This window comes from Molossus molossus, unplaced genomic scaffold (assembly GCF_014108415.1).
Source record: "Molossus molossus isolate mMolMol1 unplaced genomic scaffold, mMolMol1.p scaffold_m16_p_12, whole genome shotgun sequence".
In the NCBI taxonomy this organism is placed as follows: domain Eukaryota; kingdom Metazoa; phylum Chordata; class Mammalia; order Chiroptera; family Molossidae; genus Molossus; species Molossus molossus.
In genome coordinates, this window is record NW_023425347.1 from 37,555,893 (window position 1) to 37,583,736 (window position 27,844).

General features: G+C 34.8%; 1 protein-coding gene across 1 annotated transcript in view; it reads left to right on the plus strand.

Annotated features, from left to right (window-relative positions):
* The window catches only part of COL24A1 (collagen type XXIV alpha 1 chain), a 339,879-nt gene that overhangs the window by 259,908 nt on the left and 52,127 nt on the right, over window positions 1-27,844 (plus strand). The window contains exons 41-48 of the mRNA XM_036256775.1: window positions 1,345-1,398; window positions 1,650-1,703; window positions 2,315-2,371; window positions 4,436-4,489; window positions 17,191-17,244; window positions 17,355-17,408; window positions 22,849-22,902; window positions 24,324-24,431. Coding sequence (XP_036112668.1) covers window positions 1,345-1,398; window positions 1,650-1,703; window positions 2,315-2,371; window positions 4,436-4,489; window positions 17,191-17,244; window positions 17,355-17,408; window positions 22,849-22,902; window positions 24,324-24,431 — 489 coding nt within the window. The remainder of the gene's footprint in view (window positions 1-1,344; window positions 1,399-1,649; window positions 1,704-2,314; window positions 2,372-4,435; window positions 4,490-17,190; window positions 17,245-17,354; window positions 17,409-22,848; window positions 22,903-24,323; window positions 24,432-27,844) is intronic.

The following is a 27,844-nucleotide window of genomic DNA, read 5'->3' on the forward strand; positions in this document are numbered from 1 at the left end:
ATTTAATAAACAAGCAGTCAATTTCTCACTTTTCTGAAATGCTACCCGTACCCCATAAACTAAACTCTCAAATAGTCATTGGTCTGCTTTTCTTCTCTCAACCATTCATTATGGGGGGAATCAATACCACCTTATTTAAATTATTATACTATTACAGTATCTTTTGAGATATGTTAGGGCAAATACTCCATAATTCATTTTTCTGAAAAGTTGGGCCCTTAACTATGATTTCCTCTTTCATGTAAACCATAGAATCAGCTCAAATTCCTTTATTATTGACTCTTTCAATAGAAAAACACCATACGTCTTTCTGTTACTCATGTCTTCTTATATATCCTTCAATAAAGTTTTGTTGTTTCCTTTATTTCTGTTTTTACACCTTTCTTGTTAGATTTATTGTTAGTTTCATATGGGTTTTATTATTTTTAATGTAATCCTTTTTCCATTGCATCATATTGGTGCTATGTAAGAAATCTATTTATTTTTATATTTCGACTTTATATTCATTTCAATTAATTTAGGTGATTCTCATGGGTTCTTTAGGTAAATATTCATATCACCTCCTTTATTTATTTTCCTGTCTTATTACATTGATTAGAATTTCTATTTAGTGTAATATTTGGCTAGTCACATACCCTTCTGTGCCTTGATTTACTGATCTCCTATTTATTTTGAGATTCAAATAGGAGAGTTGATGTGGAAACATTTTTATATTATGAAAAGTAGGACAATTTTAGGATCATTTTTTTGGCTTTGTTTAAATTGTCTAAACCATTTTTTTCAGTATTTAAGTCATTTACTGATTAGCCTTTAATTTATGTGGTTTACTCATCTGTTAAATATTAACAATAAGAGGAATCATAGGGTGATTATTGCACACACGGTTTTAACCATTTTTATTTTGACAACTTTGACCAGAGCAAAACTGTTCATCAAAACATTTGAAACTCTCAGTGAGTATGGAGGTCCCCTGATCCCATGGTGGCAGTATCAAAAACTCTCATGTTTCACTCTAATATTCATTGGTGCACACCTACTGACATTGGACAGATACAAACTACATTTCCAGAATTTTGCTGGAAACCTGCAGGATACTGACAACTGAAAGCATTTCTCTTAATATGATTAAGGATGTTTACATCTGAAGTAAACCAAAGAGACTTTTTTTTGTGGGACTTGTGTGGCTCAGAAGAATAAGGCAAAAGTTGCGGTGTTAATTTTTGTTCTCCTATTTTCTAAGTATAATTTTGTACCCTGAGAAATCTAAAATTTAAATAATAGGATACAAGTTTAATGATTAAAACAAGTGCCTTTTTTCTCTCTTAATATTTACTTTGATTTTAGGGACATTTAGGATTAGTGGGACCCAATGGAGAAGCAGGAATTCCAGGATACAGAGTAAGCAATTCTAATTGGAAATAAAGTGTATATGTGCATGAAAACATTTATATAAATATATTATCCCAAATATGGAAATTAAGATGAAATTTTTCTGATAAACTTTTTAAACATATTTAGTCATCCCCCTATCAAGTGAATCCTATTTTTCTTTCAAAATAGTGCAATAGCTAATGGCATGGCCCTGGTGGCATTAGGTAAAGTATGTACAGATGATATCGAGAATGTCTACTCACTTGTCCTTTTGTTAGGGCCATCAAGGTCAACCAGGACTTTCTGGGTTGCCGGGACCTAAAGGAGAAAAGGTGTGTGTGTGTGTATTGATGTTTTAATCCTAAAGTTAAATTCATGTGTTCTTTCTGAAACTATGCATGGAAACAGTTTCAAAGAATAAAAGAAGCTCTTTTCAATTTTGGAAATATTGCAAATTCTAAAAGAAAAATAATAAGAGGTGAAAATTTCAATAAATCATGAAAATGTTGAGGTGAAACAATATATGTTAAAGTATTTGGCAATCTACAAAACTCTGTAAAAGTAAAATTAAGTATTGAAGGACATTGGGAGACTTTAGATTAAGCAACTGACCATAGTACATTCATAGTAAAATGTTTTATGAGTTAAGGATAATTACAACAGTACTCCACTTGATTTGTAACATCATTGGAAACCTGACACTGAGAACATTCTTCAGCTGCTTTTTATGTAATTAAAGCAGATTGACACTTCTGAGGAGAACGTCATATGAATGACCACTGTGTATAAAATGTCATACACTAAGCTTTGTAGGTAAAAGTTTTCTATTTAAAAAGATAAAACCAGACCGTGTATTTCATAACACATTAGAAAATAATAGGCTGTATATTTTACAGGTTATATTATTGACTTGTTGTTTTATAAATCATTATCTTCATTATAGGGTTATCCTGGAGAAGATAACACAGTCTTGGGACCACCTGGGCCCCGAGGTGAACCAGTAGGTCTTTTTCTAAAATTATTTTGATGTCTCAAGATAAAATGCAATTACTGTAATAGATTCACAATATCAATCATATCACTTCAAAGAGTTAGTTTTATAACATGACTTTATAGAAGAGCAGTATTTGTAGTCACATAATCTAAATATGAAAGCTATTAAATCTACATCAAGATCCTTAGCACAATATATCTAAGTTTCATATATATGATAGTTATATCTAACTGTCAGCATTAAATGCGTGATAACACCTTTTATAGAGATTATTTTAAAATTTCATACTGTAGACATTTTAAGGCAGGTATTTTTTTAATCATGAAATTCAGATTTATTTCTGAAGTATTTTTTAAAATCTGATTTGTACCCTTTTTTATAGTAGTTTACACACAGCAAATAATTTCAAGACTTAGCTAACCAATTATTAGAACTAATACTTTTTAGAGAGTCTGATTTACAATCTCTTAATTAAGCATTTTAAGGGCTAACTATAACCTCGACTTTTGGAAAGAAGCTACTATAGAAAATTTAATGAGTAAAATAAGAATGCTTAGTTGACAAAAATAAATATAATTTTTCACATGATATCATATAGGATAAAAGAATCCTAAAGCACAAGGATGACAATGTGTATTCTCTCCTGGTATTCTAAACTGGCTCTTTGGAGGTGGTTGAAAGTTATATATTGATGTAGAAATAGACAGGAAAGATTCTAGAATTTTCTGATTAAATCAAGCCATCTTATGTCCCTAGAGACAAACTTATCTTTAAAAATATATAAGATTTTTTATTTAAAATGTTCTAGGCTCTCTAAACCTCTGAGGGAAAAATAATGCAAGAGTTTAAAAGCAAATGGAAAAATATGGGCAAATGGAGTATAGTAGTACTTCTTTTCACCCAATTCAGGTATACCAGGATCAAAGAATGTCACTGAAATTTAATGAATATATTAAAAGCCTAACATAACAATGGTGATTTTAACTAGTGGACATGGGACAGGTGGGCAACTTAAGCTATTCTAAATAATTAAAACAGAGTCAGAGGTCATTGTTTTTACATATGTCTATTATCTTTATTATTCACAAAGAAATAAGTTAAAAATTGTCAATTAATGGTTTATAATAAAATTTATAATTTTCCCAACTAATTTCAATCTGAGTTTCTTTTCAGAAAGTAGGTCCTGGTATGTGATCATTGATTTTTTTCAAGTGCATTTTAGACTAGATCACTTGAACAGCTTATCATATCAAGAATGTTATATTATAAATGTTTAGAAAAGTTAGAAGTGTGAGTTTATTAGATTAGTTTTTACCTTAAGGATTAAAATTAGTAAGTACCGTGTTTATTAGGTTAATTTATGTCTTAAAATTTCAAAATTTCACAGATTAGAGAATAAACAATTGAATTCATGATTAAGAAGAGTAAGTAGAATTAGCTATTAGATACTTTTAAAAGATTGTTAAATGTAATTTTTTCTAATTAGTGAAATTAAATGGCTGAGAGGTCCTGCTTAAATCTTTTTCAATCATCTTAACATTAAGTAAGAATGCAAGTAATTTTGATATCATGGGTAACATACTTAATTCATCTGAATACTTATATTTTTTATAGTCTAATTCTATTTATATAATTTAAATGCTATTTGAAGAATAGTTTTTTAAATTTTTTATTGAATTTATTGGGGTAACATTGGTTAATAAAATTATATAGGTTTCAGGTGTTCAATTCTATAATATATCATCTGTATATTATATTGTGTGTTCACCACCCAAAGTCAAGTTTCCTTCCATCAACATTTCTGAAAATTTATATTTAATTTTTTTTTATTTCTTTAATATTTTTCCTAGCAGAATCATGAGCATCTCTTTAAATAATGCAATGCTTATGATGTTCTTGGTGTCACTGAGATTCAATCCTTTGAAATTATTTAATGGAACTTAATGAATTTATTATACATTTGGTTTCATATTTTTAGGAAAAAAACCTCCACACTAACAGTATCATCTGTATTTACAAATTTTTAGATCCAGCTGTGAAATTGATTGTTTTTGCATGTGGTCTCTGTAGGGTCCAATGGGGGAACAGGGAGAGCGAGGAGAGCCTGGAACAGAGGGATATAAGGTAATTACTGCAAATTTCACACTTTGCCTCTAAGTTTAAATAGGCTTCTCTATTGTTCTGAGTTTTAAATGAAAATAAGCATCACAGATAATTAGTCATGTCTTATGATTTTGATCCTGAAAGAAGTCTAGCCCTTTGTGCATTCTGTTCCTTCTTTCTAGACTTTCCTTCATCCCCTCCCATTGCTGCTCTCTTCTCATTTCTCAGGTGTCAGCTGAAATGTTGCTTCCTGAGAGGACTTCTCTAACTGACCTTATATCCATCACTTTCTATCCTATTACTTGATTTTCCTTCATGACATTTAATGCTATCTATAATATCTTATTTTACACATTTGTTTGTTTGTTGTCTGTCTTCCACCTCCAAAATGTAAGATCCATGAAAATAAGTCTGTCTTTTTCATTATTATATCCCCAATTTTTAGAGCACAAAAGTTCCTGGTATATAATAGGAATTTAATAAAGGGTTGTCAGATAGATGGATGAATGTTACTATGTTCTCAAGCCTTATATCAATTCTTACCCTCAGCCACTCTTAGAAGGACTTTATGAGACCAACTTCATCATCCAAAATTAGACTATATATACAATTAGTTCATTGTCATTTTTTTATTTGCATTCCTGCCTTATATCTCTTCCCTTCTGTTAACAATGTCTGTGGCTAAACAAAATCTGCTAACTCTCTTTTTATACCTCCTGTCTTAATTCTTTGTTCACAGTGTTCTCTGCTTGTTCACAATATTATATCATCTTTACTTACATAAACACTATCTATTTTTTTATAATCTAGTTCAAACTCCCTTTTTCCTCGACCCACTCTTAACAGCAATCTTTACCTCTTTTGTAATCCTATATTATTCCTTCTAGAAGTCATTCAACACAAATATTTTACCATCTCCTGTTACTAATATTTTGCTAATTATTTTTTATGTGCAGGTATTTTAACTTTCTAATTTTGAATATTTTCTTGTACAATGTCTTGTTCTAAGCCTATAAATAATATCATATTTACATAAAAAGAATTCATTTTTAATAATGAATTGAAGGGCTATTTGATCCACCATACCCCTCTTTCATGTAAAATTTTTGTGATGTTGTATGTGTCAACGTAAACAACATTCAAACCTGTAAAGAATGTGTGTGAGTTTATTTGAGCCAAACTGATGACAAGTGCCGGGAAGCAAAATCTCGGTGGATTGAGAAAATGCTCCAGAGAATGGCTGGTTTGCACCTTATTTTATACATTACAATCAAAACAGAAGACAATAAGTGGGTTACATAAAATCCACTGGTGGTAGATTAGGGGGAGTGGGAGAAAGCAAAGTGGAGGAAACCCCTGGGATTAGATAAAAAGTAAAACGATAGACACGTACGTACTTCTTTAACATAGATGGGTATAGGATAGTTAACAGTCAACAGTTAACTCACTAACATTGAGGGGATTTGTGGCCTCCACAGAGCGCAGAGTGGTGCCCGTGCTTTGAGGGGTCTAGAAAAAGGAAATTACTTTGACATTCCAAGGGTACGTTATCACAGATACAAAAAGACAACAGAGAGATTCGTTAAGGTGAAAATGATTACCCACCATAAACTGGTTTCAGTTAAAAAGCTTTCATTTCAGACCATCCTTTGTGGTCATTTCAGGTCTCTGAGTCTGTAAGGCCGCCACGCAGGCCTTCCCTGAGCTTGTCAGGTTTAATATGTGGCCCCTTTTTGTTCACATCCGAAATGAAGACTTACAGATTGAATGGATAGCTAGTAGGTAGACTATTATTAATAAACTGATTTTCTCCAGCCTCAAATCTGAAAAATCAATATTTATTTCTTCAAACTCTTGAAGGTAGCTATAACTGTGAGATTGTTGTGATGACCATTTTCTGTTTCCAGTTTAAATAACCTTTGTATCTACAAGTGTTTCTTAATTCAATGAATGCAGTGAATTTACTTAAAATTAGCTTTTCTTTGGGTTGTGACTCCAACCCACTGCTTCCAGCATAATGTAAGAAGCTTCTTAAACTTCCTTGGCTTTTTCTGTGGTTTCTCCACACATTCTCAGGAAAATCAGTTTCTTGCAATATCTTCTTCTGGCCTCAACCAACTACAAACCATCAGGTAGCTAAATCAGCATATTTACTGGCAAACAGTTAGCTATTCTACTGGAAGAAGAAAAGAGTCTCTTCACTGGCTAGCAGAAGAAAAACTCTGGCCCCATTATTCTGGATAGCTATATATTCTTCAGAAATACTTCATCAGAGGAAAACTTTTCCCTAAATTCACTTTGGAATCTATTTCTCCTTTCTCATTCTAAAAATACTCCTGATGAAGTTTTCAATTGTGGGTATTTCATGTACTGGTTTGGCCCCCATATTTCTTTCTGTCTTGTTCTATGCTCTTCTGTCTCATTCTGTCCTTAGCTTCGGGGATCATTGTACCATTTGTTGATGGTTCTATTCTAAACACTCATCTCATGCCAGACAGTCACACTAGTTTTATTCCTCAGAAATATCAAAGTCGTGAACATTCACACCCATTCCCTGCCAAGTTTTCCCAAGCACAAGATTGATTCACATAGGGGCAATTATGCTTTATTTCAAGTTAGATTATTCTGTTGTAGCCTCAAGTTATATTTTTATTTTTTTCCACTTTGATTACTTATTTATTTTTTTTAATACTTTTAAATATTTGCTTTTCTTTTGTGAGTAGTTGCTTTTTTTAATTAAAATTATTGGGGTGACATTGGTTAATAAGATCATATAGTACGTTTCTGTGATACAAGATCTGTATATTGCACTGTGTGCCCACCACCCAAAGTCAAATCATCTTCCACCACCTATATCTGACCCCCGTTACACTTTAATACTTCCCCACCCAGTTCCCTCTGGTAACCACCATACTGTTTTCTGTGTCTATGAGTTTCAGTTTTATATCCCACATATGAGTCAAATCTTATGGTTCTTAGCTTTTTCTGACTGACTTATTTCACTTAGCATAATATTCTCAAGATCTATCCATTTGTCGCAAATGACATTATTTCATTTTTTCTTATGGCTGAGTAGTATTCCATAGTATATATGTACCACATCTTCTTTATCCAGTCCTCTATCAAAGACACTTAGGTTGTCTCCATGTCTTGGCCACTATGAATAATACTGCAGTGAACATAGGGGTGCAAATATCTTTGTGAATACACGTTTTCGAGTTTTTCAGGTAGATACTCAGACTAGGGATTGCTTGGTCATGTGGTAACTTTATTCTTAATTTTTTGAGAAACTGCTATACTGTTTTCCATAATAGCTGTACAGTCTACACTCCCACCAGCAGTGAATGAGGGTCTCTTTTTCTCCACAATTTCTCCAACACTTGTTATTACCTGTCTTGTTGATAATAGCTATTCCAACAGGTATAAAATGGTATCTCACTGTAGTTTTTTATTTGTATTTCCCTAATTGCTAGTGAAGATGAATATCTTTTCATATATCTATTGGATGTTTATATGTCTTCTTGGGAGAAATGTCTGTTCATGTCCTCTGCCCATTTTTTAACTGGATTGTTGGGTTCTTTTGGTGTTGAATTGTATGAGTTCTTTATGTGTTTTGTATACTAACCCCCTGTGAGAGCTGTTGTTGGAAAATATCTCCCATTCAATAGGTTGCCTTTTTGTTTTGTTGGCAGTTTCTGTTGCTTTGCAGAAACTTTTTAGTTTGATATAGTGCCATTCATTTATTTTTGCCTTTACTTCTATTGCCTTTGGGATCAAATTCATAAAATCTTCTCTAAGACCAAGGTCCATGAGCTTAATACCAATCTTTTCTTCTATGTAATTTATTGTTTCAGATTTTATATTTAGGTCTTTGATCCATTTGGAATTAATTTTTGTACAAGGGGACAAACTATAACCTAGTTTTATTCTTTTGCAGGTAGTTTTCCAATTTTCCCAGCACCATTTATTGAAGAGGCTTTCTTTTCTCCATTGTGTGTTTTTGGCTCCTTTGTCAAAAATTATTTGCCTATACATATGGTTTTATTTCTGGTATATCAATTCTATTCCATTGGTCTGTGTGTCTGTTTTTCTCCAGTACCATGCTGTTTTGATTAGCTTAGTACTATAGTATAACTTGAAGTCAAGTAGTGTATACCTCCAGCTTTGCTCTCTTTTCTCAGGTTTGCTTTGGCTATTCAGGGTCTTTTGTGGTTCTATACAATTTTGATGATTTTTTGTTTTGTTTTATTTCTTTTAAAAAATGACATTGGGATTTTGATGGAGATTGCATTAAATCTGTATATTGCTTTGGGTAATATGGCCATTTTAACTACATTGATCCTTCTAAACCATGAACATGGAATATCCTCCCCTTTTTATTGTGTCTTTTTAAATCTCTTAATAATGCTTTTATAGTTTTCAGTACATAGGTCTTTCACATTCTTTGTTAAATTTATTTCTACATATTTTATTCTTTCAGTTGCAATTGCAAAAGGAATTGTTTTTTTATTTACTTTTCTGAAATTTCATTGTTAGTATACAAGAAAGCAGTGGATTTTTGTACATTGATTTTTGTATCATATAACTTTACTATATTTGTTTATTGTTTCTAATAGTTTTTGGTGGAGTCTTTAGGGTTTTCTAGATACAGAATCGTGTCATCTATAAAAAGTGACACTTTTATTTCTTCATTTCCAATTTGGATGCCATTTATTTCTTTTCCTTGCCTGATTGCTCTAGCAAGGACTTCAGAATTATGTTGAATGAGAAGGGTAAGAGTGGGCATCCTCGTCTTGTTCCTGATTTTAGAGGAAAAGCTTTCAGTTTTTCACCATTGAATATGATACTGGCAGAGGGTTTGTCATAGATGGCCTTTATTATGTTGGGGTACTTTCCTTCTATACCCATTTTTTTGAGTGTTTTAATAATAATGGATACTGTATCTAATCAGATGCTTTTTCTGCATCTGTTGATAAGATCATATGATTTTTTTTTGTCCTTTATTTTGTTAATGTGGTATATTACATTGATGGATTTGCCTATTTTGAATCCTTCTTGTACCCCTGGACTGAACCCCACTTAATCATGATGTGTTATAATTTTTTAATGTATTGTTGTATTCAATGTGTTGGTATTTTGTTTAGGATTTTTGCATCTGTATTCATCAGAGATACTGATACACACACAAACACACACACACACACACACACACACACATATTATGTTATCCTTGCCAGGTTTTGGTATTAGGGTTATGTTGGCCTTATAAAATGTATTAGGAAGTAGTGCCTCTTCTTCAATTTTTTGGAAGAGTTTGAGAAGGACAGATACCAAACTTTCTTTGAATATTTGGTAGAATTCACTAGAGAAGCCATCTGGTCCTGGACTTTTATTTTGGGGGAGGTTTTTGATGGTTGTTTCAATGTTCTCACTGTTGATCAGTCTATTTAGATTTTCCAATTCTTCATGATTCAGTCTAGGAAGGTTATATATTTCTAGGAACTTATCCATTTCTTCAAGGTTATTGAATTTGGTGGCATGTAGTCGTTCATAGTGTTATAGTATGATCCTTTATATATCAGTGATGTCAGTGATAACTTCTGTTTCATTTCTGATTTTGTGTATGAGTCTTTTCTCTTTTTTCCTTAATGATTCTAACCAGGGGTTTGTCAATTTTATTAAGCTTTCAAAGAACCAGCTTTTTGTTGAATTAATTTTTTGTAAAGTCTTTTTGTTCTCTTTCATTCAATTCTGCTCTAATTTTTATTATTTCCCTCCTTCTGCTGAGTTGCTTTTGTTCTTTGTTTTCTAATTCTTTAAAATGTAATGTTAGGTTGTTTACTTGAGATTCTTATTATTTCTTGAGATAGGCCTGTAATGATATAAACTTCCCTTATTACTGTTTTTGCTATACCCCAGAAGTTACAATATGTTGTATTGTCATTTTTATTTGCCTGCAAATTTTCTTTTGAGAAATCAGCTGACAGTCTTATGGGAGCTCCTTTGTAGGTAACAAACTGCTTTTCCCTTGCTGCTTTTAAGATTCTCTCTTTGTATTTAACTTTTGGCATTTTGATGATGATGTGTCTTGGTGTGGACCTCTTTGGGTTCATCTTGTTTGGGACTCTGTGCTTCCTGGACTTGTATGTCTGTTTTCTTCACCAAGTTATGGAAGTTTTCTGTCATTGTTGTTTCAAATAAGTTTTCAATTTCTTGTTCTCTCTCTTCTCCTCTGGTACTCCCATGATGCAAATGTCCTAGAGGCTCCTAAGGCTATCCTTTTTTTTTTTTTTCCTGTTCTGAATGTGTGTTTTTTGCTTCCTTATATTCCAAATTGATGGTTTGCTTCTTTTTCATGTTGTTGATGTTCTCACTAAGTTCCTTGGAGTTCTCCTTAAATTCCTTGAAGTTCTCACTAAGTTCCTTGAGCATCCTTATAACCAGTGTTTTGAACTCTGCATCTGATTGATTGCTTACCTCCATTTTGTTTAGTTCTTTTCCTGGAGTTTTGTTCTTTTCTTTCATTTGAGACATGTTTCTTTGTCTCCTCATTTTGGCTGCTTCCCTGTGATTGTTTCTATGTAGTAGGTAGAGTTGTTCTGTCTCCTAGGCTTCCCAGGGTGGCCTATTATTGTGTGTCCTATAGGATCCAGTGGCACAGCCTCCCTGATTACCCCAGCTGGGCCCTCGAGGTGCACCCCATGTGTGTACTGTACACCCTTCTGTTGTAATTGAGTCTTGATTGCTTTTGGCATGTCAATGGGAGAGATTTATTCAGGCTAATCAGCTGCAAGGACTGGCTATGTCTACTGACCACTGGCCTTTGACTACCTTGGAGGATCAGCTATGTAGGGGACCACCCCACAGAGCAAGATTTATTTCAGCAGGGTTCCGTTCTTTTATAGCTTGTAGAATTTCTGCTGAGAAGTCCGATAATAACCTAATGTTCCTTTATAGGTTACTTTCTTCTTTTTCCCAACTGCCTTAGAATTCTTTCTTTGTCATTAATTTTTGACAGTTTTAAAACAGTGAACCTTGGAGAAGGTCTTTTTGGATTGAGGTAATTAGATATTCTGCTTGTTTCTTGGATTTGAGGATCTAGCTCTTTCCATAGGTTTGGGATGTTCTCATCAACTATTTGAATAGACTCTCCATTCCTTTCTCCCTCTCTTTTTCTTCTGGTGTGTCTATTATTATTATATTGCTCTTTTGGTGGAGTCAGATAGTTATTGTAGAGTTCTTTTAAGTATTTTTATGCTTAAGTCTCTCTCTTCTTCCCTCAGCATCATTTGTAGGTTTCTATCTTCAGTATTACTAAGTCTTTCTTCCATTTGGTCTGCTGTATTTCCATGCTCAATAGTTCATTTTTATCTCTTTTATTGAGTTATTCATCTCCAGAATTTTTGCTTGCTTGTATTTTAAAGTTTTGACTTCTTTGGTAAAGTACTTGTTTTGTTCATTGATTTGTTTTCTGAGCTCATTAAACTGCATATCTGTATTTTCTTGCATTTTGTTGAGATTTTTTTCAGAACTTAAGTCACATATTTCCATGTTGTTAAGTTTGTTTTCTGGATATTTTTTAAATTTTCTTTCTGAGGTACTTCGCTACCTTGGTTATTTATGATATTTGATGGATTCCTTTTCTGTCTAGGCATCTAAGTATGAGTGGCACTTCTCTAGTAGATAGATGTAAAGAAGCCTTTCTGTTATTTTCCAGTACATGGCACTGAATCACAGGTTTTTAAGGAATCACAAGTTTATAAGCTCTCTTGCACTTCTCTGCCTTTTCAGACCTCCATGAGGTGGTGGAAAATGGGAGGTGAGTGTCTCCCTGTAATCCAGTTGCCCCATCCCAGGAGACCAGCCCTGAAGGGAAATGTGGTGGGCATTTCCAGTGCTGTCCTCCACAACCAGATGCTGGTGTTAGTGTATCTGTGATGTGTTGAGGTTGGGTAGCCTCAGGTAACCCCATCAACTTCTAAATAGCTTTGCCTTCCTGGTTATGGTGATCTTGAACCTCCATGGAGTCTCCCCTATTACCCAATCCTGGGACCAGTCACAGAGTTTACCCTTTGCTGAGAAAAAAAAAAAAAAAGTGATTCTGTAGTACCAATTCTCAGGTTTGCAGATAATGTGCTCTGCAACCTGACCACAAGGGCAAAAGGAAATGACCTGTGGGAGGGTAAGACACAGCCAGGCTCCATGCTTTGTTTCTCTGACAGCTGCAGCTGCACTTCTGTGCTGTGTTTCTGCCTAAGTCACTGGCTCAGCCACAGCTCATACTACCCACTCCTATAGGAATGCCCACCAAATTTGTTTAGCTCCTCCTGGCTGAAGGAAGTGCCAGCCACAATCTGATTCCTTCTCTCTCCAGGCTGAGACTTACTGTGAGCTCCCTGCTGCAGGGTTGTGTCCTTGGCTGAGCTCAGCATTTCTCCCTTCTTGCCTCCCCAGTTTGCTCCCACTTGCCCACAGTTAGATGTTTCAATGCATGGATCTCTCAGGTGTGTTTGTGCATTGAGTAGGGAGTCCTTTGTTGAATTATAGCTGCTCAAACAGTTGAAACGTCAAGGGGAAAGACCAAGGGGATCTGTCATGCCACCATTTCTCTAACGTCACTTTCTGTTTTTCTATATAGATATTGTATATACTTTCATTTCACTCCAGTAAACTGATTGTTAGCATTATCACTTACCCTTTTTATTGTGCTAAAATATATATAACATAAAATTTACCATTATAAAGTGTACAATTTAGAAACATGTCATACATTTATAACATTGTGCAGCCATCTCACACCACCTTGTTCCAGAACATTTTCATCACCCTAAAAAGGAAGACTCATACCCAATAAGTAATCACTCTCTATTTTCCAGCCTCTGGTAACCAATACTCTGCTTTCTGTCGCTATTAATTTATCTATTCTGAATATTTCATATAAATGGAATCATATTATATAGATTCTGTGTCTGCCTTCTTCCATTTAACATGGTGTTTTCAAATTTCATTCGTGTTGTGGAATGTATCAGTACTTCATTACCTTTTGTGACTGAGTAATCACTAAGCTTTTTGAAAACACTTTAACATTTATAAATATTCTTACAGTTGTGGTTAACTTATGATTTTCCTGTTGGAGGGAAAAAATGGAATGGATAATTTAAATTTTTCTGTGAACAATTGGAAATTATTTTAACACCCTTTTTATCATTCCTTGTTCTTTTTTTCTTCTGGGAAAAAACTGAAAATTACTAAAGTGTCTTGCTCATTATCATCAATAAATACTTACTAGGCATCATTATACATGATATGTTTCATGTGTATATGTAATAAACTCTCTGGTCATTCAGCAAGCATATATTAGAGTATCTGCCATAGGCCAGGAACAGTGCTAGGTGCCGTGAATATAACATTGGACACTTCAGACATAGTCCCTGCCTCCATGTATATCACCTGTAGAAGACATACAGAATAAAATCATTTAATCCAGTATATTAGCAGATACAGTGAATTATAGTTGTCATCCAGGAAACTATACATCCCATAGATTGACATAAATTCATTTGAGGCATGAGGGAGCTAGAGTACATGATGGCAATAAGCATATTTTACTGTCAACATTCACTTTATAATGGAATGAGCAGAATCACACACACCAAGGTTAAGTTAGGTTAAACTTGTGTGAGACAGTGCTAGAAATACATTGAATGGATTATGTTCTATTTCAAACTTTTTTTTTTTTTTTTTACTTTGGTTTGGCAAAGGCCATAGAGTTTTTTGCACATAATAAAATAAAAAATATTCATTTGGCCTCTACTCCTTAGCATCAGACATATATCCAAACAGCTATTGGACATCATCACAGGCACCTCGAACTCAGTATGTCCCAAACCATAGTGTCATCATCCTCCCTAAATCTGGTCCTCCTCTTTTTATGTCCTCAGTTCAGTGAATGGTACTCCCAGACATTTAGATGCCCAGGCCAGTAAACAAATACTTCCTTTCTTTCTCCTCTCTCTTCTTTTCCTCTTCTCCCTCTCATCTCCCTTCTCTCTTTATCTCCTCTCTCTATCCCCTCATCTCTTACATTTCATTGGTCACTTCTTTTGATTTCTTAAATATCTCTGGAATCTATCCACTTTGCCTTACTTTAGTTTAGGCTTTCAGTATTTTTGCCCCAATTATTTTAATAATTTTCTAACTAGACTCCCCATCCCTAGTTATAGCCCTCTCAAACCTCTTCTTCACTTAATATTCTGTCAGGTGAACTTTCATTTATTTCCCTGTACTATTCTCTCTGCCATAATGTCTTCCTTTCACTTTACTGCCTGAAACACTCATCCTTCAAGATTTAGTTTATCATCACTTCCTTTATACAATCCTCTCCAAGCTCCCCTCAGCTACCCAACTGCTCCCACCTAATATGATTAGGCAAAATTAGTTCCCTTAACTTTGTCTATATAACTTTATAATATGTACTTCAACATATTTAATTTTCACCATTGTAGAAAAAAAATGGCCTTTGTCAATATTTATTAGAACGGAAAAGACCAAAAGAATTATAGTGAAACTCCTAGAAGCAAGTTTGTTTGGGTAAGCAGATGTCTCAAAGCCAAGAGAGACAGTTGACTAGTCTATGTGCTCATTCAAAAAAGCTCTGTGTAGAGCTACAGAGAGCAGTGGGGCCAACGCCATAATGGGCCATCATAGTTCTGAGTTTGGGAGTGTGTTCCTATGCTTACTCTCACTTTACTCTGTAACTCCAGCTTTTTACCAATCACTCCTCTCCTGAGTCCTGTTTGGTAAGGGATCCTTAATAGTCATATTTACTTGGACCAGGCTCCCTCTTGATTGCCCTGATTCTGTTATTTGCCGACCCTGGTCGTGTTTTGCTGGTAAGGGTCACGTGTTATAATGGTTTTCTCTTTACTTATGGCCATGTGCTATAGAAAGCTTTCCAAACTAGCCTTTCTCTCTTGCCACTGTTTACACCCTTAAACAGGATTGTTTCTTTCTCTGGAAGTTGAATCTTACAATCATAAACATTTGCCTCACAGAATACAAACAAAGCTTCAATTGATCTTTCTGTGAGAATAAAGATTGTTAGCCTGTGTATACAATCAAAGGAGATGAGCCTGGTGGCTGTCTTTCCTATGGCAGTTTTTTCTTTAATAAACAGAAAGAAAACGAAGTGAAGAGGGCAGTGGGGAAGGGGATAGAAGAGATTACATGCAAAATTCTTCATGCATATGTCTCACCTGAAATGGCCCTGGGTTGTTGCTAGTTTCTGTTTACACACTTGCAAAGGGAAATGTTGTAGGTCACCATTCCTTCTTAGGAGAACTAGGATGATGACAGATTGCTGAAGTCAGTCCTTGAGCTTCATGGGCATTATATACAGTAACAACCCCAGTTTTCAACCCAGTAAATCCATCCAAACAGCTGTGAATGTACTTTGTAAAAACGGGGACTATAGCACACTTCCACCGTGGGAATAGGTTGAAAAAAGAAATGTGTTCTCATACTCTTTATTCCTTTCATTTTTTGCTATAATTGTTTCCTGAGCCTACCATAACAAATTACCACAAACTCAAGTGGCTTAAAACAGCATAATTTTATATTATCACAGTTACAGACATCTAAAATTGGAAATCAAGATGTCAGCAGGGCCCTGGTTGGTTTGGCTCAGCAGTTAGAGTGTCAGCCCTTGGAACAAAGTGTTGCAGGTTCAATTCCCGGTCACAGGCATGTACCTGAGTTGAGGATTTGATGCCTGGCCCTGCTCAGGGTCATGTGGGAGGCAACCAACCGATGTGTCTCTCTCACATGAATGTTTTTCTCTCTCCCTCCTTCTCTCTCTTCCACTCTATCTAAAAATCAATGGAAAAATATCCCCTAGTGAGGATTAACAACAAAAAAAGGGATCAGCAGGGTCATGCTCCCTCCCTAAGCTCTAGGATAGAATCCTTCCTGGCCTTGCCTTGTTTCTGGTGTCTGACAGTGTTCCCCTTGTTCCTTGTGGCTGCATCACTCCAGTTCTACCTCTGTGTTCACATGGCCCCCTCCTGTGTTCTCTCTCTCTCTCTCTTGCTCACTCACTGTGTTTTTTTACAAGGACAACTGTCAGTGGACTTAGACCCACATAAATAATCCAGGATAATCTCCTTTTAAGATCCTAATTTAACAGTACTATCTACAAAGACCCTTTTTTCTAGATGTGATCATATTCACAAATTCTGGGGATTAAAACATAGATATCTTTTGGTGGATACCATTCAACCCATTACATTAATCTACATGAAAAAACAAAATAAAACTCTACACCCTTTCTCAATCATCATAATATCAAGTGGTTATCGTGTTCTTCTTATTTCCAAAAGAAAGTCATAATCTTTATGATATTTAGATTAAATTTTTAAAAGATTCTTTTTTGTTTTGGGTTGTTTTTAGAACGTGAGGAAGGGAGAGAGAGAGAATGAAACATTGACCTGCTGCCTCCTGTCCTCCCCCTACCAGGGATCAAGCCAGCAACCCCTGCATGTGCCCTGACTGGGAATCAAACAGGCAACCCTTGGGTGCATGGGACAACACCCAACAAACTGAACCACAAAGCCAGGGCTAAATTGAATTTTAAAACATTTTGCCCCCATTGGAAATGATGCTACCCTATTCTCTAAGTCATACATCTCTGTTTACTCTAATAATATAATATTTTCTATTTCTAGGGACATGTGGGTATACCAGGACCAAGAGGCGCCACTGGACAACAAGGGCCCCCAGTATGTTTTGAAAGCATTCTTTGTAATTCTGGCATTAAAAAGTAATAATGTTAATGTATTTTATTTGGTCTCTCCTTCATACGTGATTTCTGTTTTGGTTCCTATTAAAGGGTGAGCCAGGTGACCAAGGTGAACAAGGACTAAAAGGAGAGAGAGGATCTGAAGTAAGTTGAAATGGTTTAAGGCAATTTGAAATGTATTGTTGGCTTGAGAAAACAGAGGCTCAAGGAGTCTTTTGTCATTTAGGTGATTCTTCATCCTTCCAGAGCAAGGGTCCCTGAGAAGGGTTCTAAACAAGGTGTTTGTCAGTAATTGTGTTGAAACATGATTATTGATTCATTTATGTGTTTGACTACCATCCACATTTCCCTTTACCAATTGCCTTCTCTGGCTTTGTGAAAATTGTCCAAGGTTGTCCCAAACTGTCTTTCCTTGGGATTTCAAACAGAAATACCACAAGCCTTAAAACAAGAGTGAGGACACATCAGTCACACCTGTCAAGTTGTTGTAGTAAGCTGGAGGCATCATGTGATACAGACTCGTGATTGGTTTAAAATACTTTTTCCATAAGACAAACCAATTGTTTTGTTATCAAGAAAAGTGAACATCTGCTGGCTCACTGAATTTAGCAGTCTCTCTCCCTGCACTCTGATGAATGTCGCCTCAATGTCTGTAACTACTGGCTTCACGATTTGCACCATCAGGTCATTGCTGCTCAGCTTTACATGGCATTCTGATTTTAAGTTATATTCTTAAGAAAACATACTGTATTTTAATAATAAATTAGGGGGGAATAGATAAAAAGGAATGAATTTGAGACCTTGTTTCTCCTAATATTTTAAGCTGCTTCCCCCCATACTTGTGCTTCTCACTCATGGGAGTAAGTCATTAAATTGGGTTGAATCTGATATTTCATAGGTGTTCACTCACCTGGAAGACATTACGAATAGTCTTGGCAGCTACCTAGTAACTCCCAGTCAGGTTCCTTAATAAATAAGAATATAAATAATAAATTAAAATATCCCATTGAAGGCAAGTCTTAATGAGAAAAAAGCAGAGAAAGAAGGCATTTGTCTCAATCACTTGAACTTGTTAACACCCCGAATGGGAAAAGTTGTGGGAAAAGCTGCGAACCTGGAACATTGCTACCGCTTTCACACGACTGACTATATTCGCACTTAGTGCCTAAGGATGTAAAGCTTTCCCAAGGTTTGCTAATCTTTTACAATTAGTACTTTTATATTCTCCGTGTTTTTTGATGTCTCTTAGTATGTGTTAAAATTATGCCAGTGAAAATCAAATATTCTTACTAGACAACTTGTTGCAGGTCCAGCCCATATGGTCAGTTCTTCAGAGCTGAAAGGTGCCAAGGAACCATGGTTTCAGTTCTGTGTAATCCAGGGGAACTAGTTATTTCCTACTTTGGGCAATGTTTACATGTAGTCCAGGGCTGCATTAAAAGGGCTTTTAGAATTTAAAATAGTAGTAAATGTTACAAGAATAATCGTTGACTCTGTATTATTTACTTAAGGACACCTTCTTTGGCCAAGTGGACCCTGTCCATTGCGGTCATCTTGTGTTTGCAAATCTTTACATTTGTTTTTTTTAGATTTGGAAATGACCTTTTTAATTCATGTGAACAATCCACTCATTTTTCGGATGAAGAAATTTAAGTTCCAGAGATCTTATGAGCTGCCTAATATCACAGAACTAGTTACCAACAGAACCAACACTTCAAACTTTACTCCCTGACTCCTATTATTATATAAAAACCTCTATTACTTTGAAACCAGTTATAAATTAAGTAAAACATGATAAATTTTACTTAACCAACTAATTTATTCATTGGGCTCTCAGAAATGAGACTGTGAACAACTATAAAGAAAAAGTTAGAGCAAGTCGAAATCAATTGCAGAACCCACTACATATTTTACAAGGTTTGTAATGCAAATGTAATGAACTGTCTTATAATGGCTTTCAAAGACTTAAATTCAAGCCAAAATCTTATTTTCCTCATAAAACAGAATTCCAGATTTTAGTGAATCAAAATTTCTTGGTTAAAAATGAGAGACAGATTTTAATTCCTGCCTAACTCGCTAAATTTATATTGGCATTATAAAGCTACCCTCTAAAGTTAGAACAAAGTATCAAGATAACTTTCAGCTTCGTTTAAATAAAAGAACAAACTAGGGTTTGGACTATAGTGGCACATTTAAAAAATGTTTGTTATCCAAAGAGTCAAAACTGCCTTCTCCAGGGGTCTATGAACTGGTACAATCCCAGTGAACAGAAACCTGTTTTAGATGGATCTGATGTCAAATGGACCATTCTGTTTTTCGAAGCTGGCCAGAAAAAAAGAAAAAGCACCATTTTTCACACATTCTAAAGACTACACATAAAATTCATTTGCCTTTCCTATTACAAGAACAGAAAGTTCTTTTGTTTTATGAAATATTTATATTTAAATAAAATAATACAAGTAAGTTAAGTTTGAAAGTAACATAGAATACTTGTAGCTTTATTATATTTGAATTCTGGAGATTGAAGAGTGACTTCTTTTTCCCCCCTTCTAATGATACCAACTCAATTAATCATCTACTAACACCTTATATGACAATATATTTTTTTTTGTCTTTGGCCCAATCTGTAATTTCTTACAGAACAGACCACCCCTGTGTAGGATTAATGTTTAGTAATAGTTGGTGCTTAATTTAGTAATAAGACTATCCAGCAATTACAACTTTGATATTTCTTTTTTAATACACAAATTCAAAAAAAGTATACTTCATTGACCTTTGTGTATTTACAACCATTGTAAGACTGTGGTTTTTCTAGCTGACCTACTTCCTTTTAGTTATGGTGACAATGATTATAATAAGGAAATCTTTCCTAAATTGAACATATAAAAAGAGCAGAAACTATAGTTTTGTTATTTGTTAAATACATTTTGTGTTCAATGGAGGTATTTGGCCACAATTGTCCCATTACAAGTAAGGAAAATACACTTTAAAAGAATTTTTATACTCTTACTTTAGTAAGAGTATTAGAAGCAGCTTCCTGTTGCTCATCCAGTTCTGAATAACATTCTGTTTTTCATGATGATAGGCCCATATATGTAGATTTTAGTGCACAATATTTAACTCTTCTGAAATAATCCCCAAATGTATTCCCAGCGTTCATCCCAAAATGTATTCAATTTATGATGATATGTGAATCTCTTTGATTTATTTTATTTGAATGTTTGGAGTAAAACACTCACATGTGTAGCCATAAATTTAGGTCTACTAAAACTATAACTTTATGTTCCTTATAATAGAACTTAACATTGGTCCTGAATGCATATCCTACCTGGTGGTGGAAACCTAGTCAATTGACAGCCTTTTACTCCATCCACTCAAATACTCTGCATTTGATTTAGAGTTTTCTCCACTGGCTCTCTTGTCAAGTTTGCAGGTACAGTCTGGGTGGCAGTGGTGGGGAAGAGGAATGGGAGGTGAGTTTGGTCTTCAGTCCTCATATATTTTTACCAGAATCCACTGAAATTCATATCATCCTTTTGATCCCCAGTTGCTATCGTCTTACCATATGGGCATGTACCTTGGCCCTCAGAAGTTCTTTGATGCCTGTTCGCTCATACAGCTATTTTCTTGTCTCAGGTGCAGTTTCCTTGGATGAGCTTCTAAGGGGCACATGCTTTTGTTCTTAACTACATGGAAATAACATTCTTCTGCTCCCCACACCATGCTGAGTGCTTTCAGGATTCAAACTCTCGCAAGCCCATTGGCATAGACCGCTCATGCAGAAATTTCTACTCTACTGCTGACACTCAGTGCAGTTTATGTAAACTTCTCTGTGAGAATGTTAGTCTCTCTGGCCATCATCTCTGTACCCAAATCCCCAAACTTATCTGGGGGTATTATTGTTTCTACCCACCCTGAGTCTGAAAGGGCAGAATAGGGTAAAGGTTTCTTCTCAGAGATATACCTGTCAGTATTTAACAGCCTTGCTTCTCTTCTTATCTTTCTCCAACTTGAAGATCTTCATATCCCCTTAGGTAGGAAAAATTATCTCTTACATTAATATAATTCTTCTAAATCTCGTCTTTGTAGCATGAATTTTATGACTTGCATCCTTTATAACTTTGATTTTTAATACTCAAAGATAGACTTTTAATATTTAAAAATCAATCTTTTATGTTTAAAAATATATTCTTCTCAAACTATTACCCACCATAACTTTCAGAAGACTATTTTGAAATTCATAAGCTAGGGAGAAGTCTATTTTGAAAATCAGAAATCTAGAACAGGTCTATCGCTTTGCATAAAAAGAAATACTGTGAAGGAAACAATGGTTCACATATTTTCATATCTGATATACTATTGAATTAGTGCTATTGAAGGTAAACAAAATCATAATTTTTTTCACTGTTTAAAAGTCTTTTTATACTTTCTTTATTTCTTTATTGTGTTCTGAAATGTATATGTTATTATATATATCATAGGGATCATATGTTCCAGAAACTTCAACTAAACCCAGGTCACCAACAGTCTCATTTTTTTTTTTTTTTTTTTTTTTGCTTTCTTACCCTTAGAAAGACTTTATTCACATTAGTGACTTCGTAAGATAAGTAAAATAGTTTTCAAAGTTTGAAGTAGAACCCTTGATCCATGCATCTCCCCATTATAAAATTCTAAAAATGTTAGATTTTTATCTCTTATGTAAAATACTCTTTTTCTCTGTGACTAGATATACTCTATCTTCTTAAAATGTTTAAGCTCATTTTCAGATGGCTTATACTATAAAATTATTTATTTTGTCGTTGTCAAAGTGCATATTTGGCATAGTTTATCTTCAGATTTGAATAACTTATCCCATTTTGGTAGAATTACCCTGTTTGTGAGAAATTTGATGACTTCTCAGAAATGTTTGTAGTAATGATCATAGGCTTTTTTGTTGTTGTTGTTAACTAGGTCACTCTTTTCCACTTTTTTCTTTTTAAAATAATTTTAGGATATCATCAGAAATGGCATGATTTGTAAGGGTAAAGTTTCTAACTGTCCTGGCAGACCAGTTGCTGCTGAATCAATTATGATTTAAAACATCTCACATATGGAAAAACAAACAGTTCTGTGGGAAATAAATATCTTTTTTTTTAATTCACAAGTATGTTCTCTATGCTTCCGGATAGCACATTTTAGGCTTATTGGGTCATGTCTGGTACTACCCTGTAAGGGCCTTGTGATCAGAGACTGACTTTGCATTCCCAGCATATAACAGAGTCCTGATATTTACTGCTGAATGAATTAAGTACTTAGCTACTTTGAATAGAAAGTTATTTGTTAAATAACTTATTTAGTTCCCTCTTAGATTTAAGATTTAAATTTTAAACCATAAATTTGGAGCTAAATAGAAATTCATAGGTTATCTGGACAAATTCTCCCAATTAGGGTTGAAGAAGATGACCCCCAGGAATTTGAATGATACACAACTGGTTAGTGGCAGTACTTGCTGTAGTGTACCACCCAGGTCTCAAGGTTCTTTTCTATGCCTTTAGTTTAATTAAATTTATTACAGTCAATTAACAACTGTGATTTACATTTTTAGGGTCCTCAGGGGAAAAAAGGAGCTCCTGGTCCTTCTGGGAAACCTGGGATCCCTGTGAGTAGCAAGCCTTTTGCCTCTTTCTTGCTTTTCTTAATAGAATTGGCAATTTTAACAAGCAGAAAAGTTTGGGGCCAATTATGACAAATGTTGGATAAATCACATTTTCTTCAAGAAAAAATTTAAGCCCCTGCTGGAACACAGAGGAAACAAAATATGACCATTAGTTCAAAACCAAGTTTGCTGTTCAAATGTAAGTGTCTGTGATTGAGAGGTGCCGTTTTCCAGTGTTATGGAGCCCTCCCTGTGGGCTCGTGCTAATCAATGATGGTGAGCCACTAAAAACTGGAAAATTCGGAATCATGACTAAGTGATTGGTGACAAAGGTCAGAGATCTTCAAGCATTAATATAAAGACATGAGCTGGATTTTTTATTTTTTTTATCCTCACCCGAGGACACTTTTGCATTTATCTTTAGATAGAGCAGGAAGGAGAGAGGGAGAAAGAGAGGGAGAGAAACACTGATGTGAGAGAGACACATTGTGTGGCTGCCACCCACACGACCCCAGCTGGGGCCGGGGACAAACTGCAACCGAGGTACATGCCCTTAGTGGGAACTGAACCCGGAACTCTCTGGTCTGCAGGTCGACGCTCTAACCGCTGAACCAAGCCGGCCAGGGCCATGAGCTGGATTTTTTAATTGAAGGGCTCAACCTCTCATTTTCCTGGTAAACAGAATAGAAAGTCATAGGGAAAAAATTTTTTGAACTCTTACATCATGGAAAAAAGTTAATTTTATCATAGCCATCAGTTTCCTCCTCTGACCAGGCAAATATGTGTTGACAGGCATATTAGCAAAGACTTTCTGCTGGTCTTCCCTAGCCATGGGCTAGATTCCTTCTTTGGGTGTGGCCTGCGTTGGTTCAAAAAAGTAGAGAAAATAAATATAAATGTTAACACATTGAGATCAGATATTCTTACAGATAAAATCCAGTTGCCCAAGAGTAGAAACAAATTGTTCAGATTTTACTCAGTCGTGTAATTATCTAATTCAAAGTGGCCAGAAAAAAACAAAAATAGCCATAATTTCTTTCTTTGGAAAATAATACAATACAAGGTTTTGCAGACGGTGAATAGCAGCCTATATCCTAAGCTTACAGTTACATATAGCTGATTTTTCCTCTACAATTAGATAAAGACAATAAAAAATACCAGAGAATTACACTAAAATTGAAAAGGCTACACAGTAAATTGCTGATTAGCTTGGCATTTTTGTTTGGGGAACTTTTAAAGATGGTGACCTGACTGTTGAATCCAAGTCGTAAACCCTTAAGGAATCCAAGAAACAAGAAAATGTATCTTGTATTATCAGGGTATTAAAAATGTAAACACCCTTCACCTCATAAATATAAAGGTATTTGTTATTTAATTATCTGTATAGTGTCTCTCTATAATCCAAGTCATTTTTAATTACCAAGGGGCTTCCAGGCCTACCTGGGCCAAAGGGCCTGCAAGGATACCATGGAACAGATGGCATTTCAGGAAACCCTGGAAAAGTTGGGCTACCAGGAAAACAGGGACTTCCTGTGAGTAGACTGAATATTTCTTTGCTTTTTATTCTTTATGCATAGTGTCTTCATGCTAGCCCATAGATATTTTGGCTATCTTTATTAGCTTTGACATTGGCTCAAATGAAGCCAATCATTTCTTTAATAGATATTTTGGAATTGTGTGTATTATTTTCAGAGTATCAATAGGTACATTCCCTGAGACATTTTATATCAAATAACATAATTTTAATTTATGCCATTTTACACATATAAGATCTTATAAATCAGGACCATTAAGAAGCAAGTTTTAGAGGTTGTCCAGCCTGGCTATGTTTTGAGCTCATCAAAAGTCATCTTTGGAACTTTTAAGCCTTGGCAGTACCTCAAGGCAGGTTCTGCCAAAAATTATTTTCCCTTTACTTTCACAGCCTCAGTATTGTACTTTACAAAAAATAGTGTGAATATTTTCTCTCTATTTTTCTGGTGGTGATGCAGTGATATAGATTATCTCTTATTTTTATGTAAAATTTCTATCTTCTTTTATCAGACATTTAAAAATTATATTTTATCTTTATTTAGCCATTTCTTTTCTTTCTTCTCTCATGTCATCAAAATCAAGATAGTTTTATTATCCCATGTTGTTTTCACTCAAAACAGAATAATTAACTACATTTGTTAATCCTTACCCAAGCATGTTTTTATTGATTTGAGGGAGAAAGGAAGAGAGAGAGAGAGAGAAACTTCCATGTGAGAGGAGAACATCGATAGGTTGCCTTTTGCAGGCACACCCTGAGTGGGGATCTAACCCACAACCTAGGTATGTGCCCTCACCAGGGATCAAACCCATAATCTTTTAGTGTGGGGGACAATGCTCCAATCAGCTGAGCAACCCAGCCAGGGCAACTAACCACATATTTTCAAGAACCTAGTAAAATGTACCCTTGTACATTTCTGTTATTTACATATGTTTATCTATTTTTCTCTTCTTAAATCATAAAATTATTACTAGTTGTTCATCAAATGTAGCATGATGCTCTACCTAAACCCAAAACAGATTTATATTCGTCATTCACTATGATGAGTTACCACATTTGTAAAATAAAAAAAAAAATTTTAAACTATGAAACTATGATATAACCAATTTCATTTTATTTTAGAAATAAATATCTGCCCAGATTCTATCTGAAAAGGTGAATGTAATTAAAGAGTCTTAACATGGTTTCTAATTATTTAGCGGCAATATGTCAGGACAACAGAGCATCAGGTTAAGGCCTAGAAAACTTTGACAGCCAGGCTAATGTTTTTAATTAAAATAGTTATCTTATAGACTTATGTCATTAACATTAGTCTGGTTAAAAGAAGACTTTTATTTGAGATCTCAGTCTTAATAGGAGCTCAAATCTAAAAATAAGTATATTCAGGAAGGTTGCAGGATGCAAGGTTAATATACAAAATGGAATTGTATTTCTATATACTAACAATGAGCAATCAGAAATTGACATTTGAAAAGCAGTTTTTATAATAACATCAAAATGGGATCATCTGACCCCCCAAAAATATGCAAGCCTGTATACTGAAGACTATAAAACATTGCTGACAGAAATTAAAGAAGACCTAAATAAGTGGTATATATTCTGTTTATGGATCAGAAGACTCAATATTATTAAGATATCAATTATTCTATACATTAGCAGTATCTTAAAACATTAAACATACACCTATCATATGACCCAGTTATTTCACTCCTAGCCAAGAGAAATTAAAGCTTATGTCCACACAAAAACTTGCACGTGAATAGTCATAGCAGCTTTCTTTGTAATATCCCCAAACTGGAAGCAACCCAAATGTCCATCAAAGGATGGATTTCTAAATAAATTGTAGTACATGTGCGCAATGAAATATAAGTTTGAAATAAAAAGAATTAGCTACTGATACATGAACTGATCTGCTACCACATGAACTGATCTCAAAATAGATATGTTGAGTTTTTTTTTTAAAGCAGACAAAAAAGGGCACATGCTGTGTGATTCTATTTACATAAATTCTAGAAATTATAAACTAATCTGTAGTGACAGAAAGCAAGTTAGTGGTTTCCTGAGATGGGAGGATATGTTGGGAGGCATGGGAAGGATGGCTTACAAAGGGATGGGAAACACTTTTTCAAGAGTAGGTATGTTATCTTGTTTGTGCTAATAATTTCACAGGTATATTCTTTTTTATTTTTTATTGATTTTAGAGAGAAAATCAATTTGTTATTCCACTTATTTATACAACCATCTTACATAGGGTGTCCCCAAAAAATGAAAACACTCACAAAAAAATGGAATTATAAAACCAGTATTTATTAAAATACATTTCCTTTTCCAAATGTAATAGAATATATAGACACCCTATATAAATTTTCTGCGATACCTTGTATGTGCCCTGACTGGGGATCAAACCTGCAACCTTGACGTGTCAGAACAACACTCTAACCAACTGAGCCAGGGCCAGGGCCACAGGTGTGTTCTTTATGCCAACTTACTTTATATCAATTATACCTTACATAATTTACAATTATATATAGTGGTGTTATATGAGGGAGGAGGAGGGGAGATGAAGCTGAGTAATAAGTAAGAGTTAGGAATAATAATTGTGTTGGGGATCTGGAAAGAAACATTCTAGGTAGAGACAACAGCATATACAAAGCTAGGAAAAACGTTGTGTGTTTAAAGAACCATAACAAAACCAGTGTGGGGTGGGGGGCTAACGTTAAGTGAGCAATATTTAAAGAGATAGAGTTTGATTCTGTTCAGGTATACAAGGGACACATCATGGTAGATATTGAAGGACATATTAAGAATATTGAGCCGGCTGGTGTGGCTCAGTGGTTGAGTGTTAACTCATGCACCAAGAGGTCTCTGGTTCGATTCCCTGTTAGGGTACATGCCCAGGTTGTGGGCCAGATCCCCAGTGGGGGGCATGCAAGAGGCAGCCAATCAATGCTCTCTCTCATCGATGTTTCTATCTCTCTCTCTCCCTCTCCCTTCCTCTCTCTCTAAAATCAATAAAGAAAAATTAAAAAAGCAGTAAAAAGAATATTAAGCATTATTTAAAGACAGTAAAAACCCATTGAGCTTTAAGCTTAAGAGGGACATTATCCAATTTTACATTTTTAAAGGATTCCCTGTGGCCCCAGTATGGCAAATGGGTTGAAAGGGGAAAAGATTAAATCCAGAAGATTAATAAGAAGACTGTTAATTGCAGTATTCCAGACGACATATGTTCATGGTTTAGACTAGACTGGTGAAGTGGAAATGGAAAGAGATGGATGGATTTAGGTGGTATTTAATAGGTAGCATCAACAGGACTTGATATTTGATTATGGGAAGTGATGGTGGAAGAAGTATCAAGGATAATTTTCATATTTCTAACTTATGCACATTTCTAACTCAGTGCACTGTGGTGCC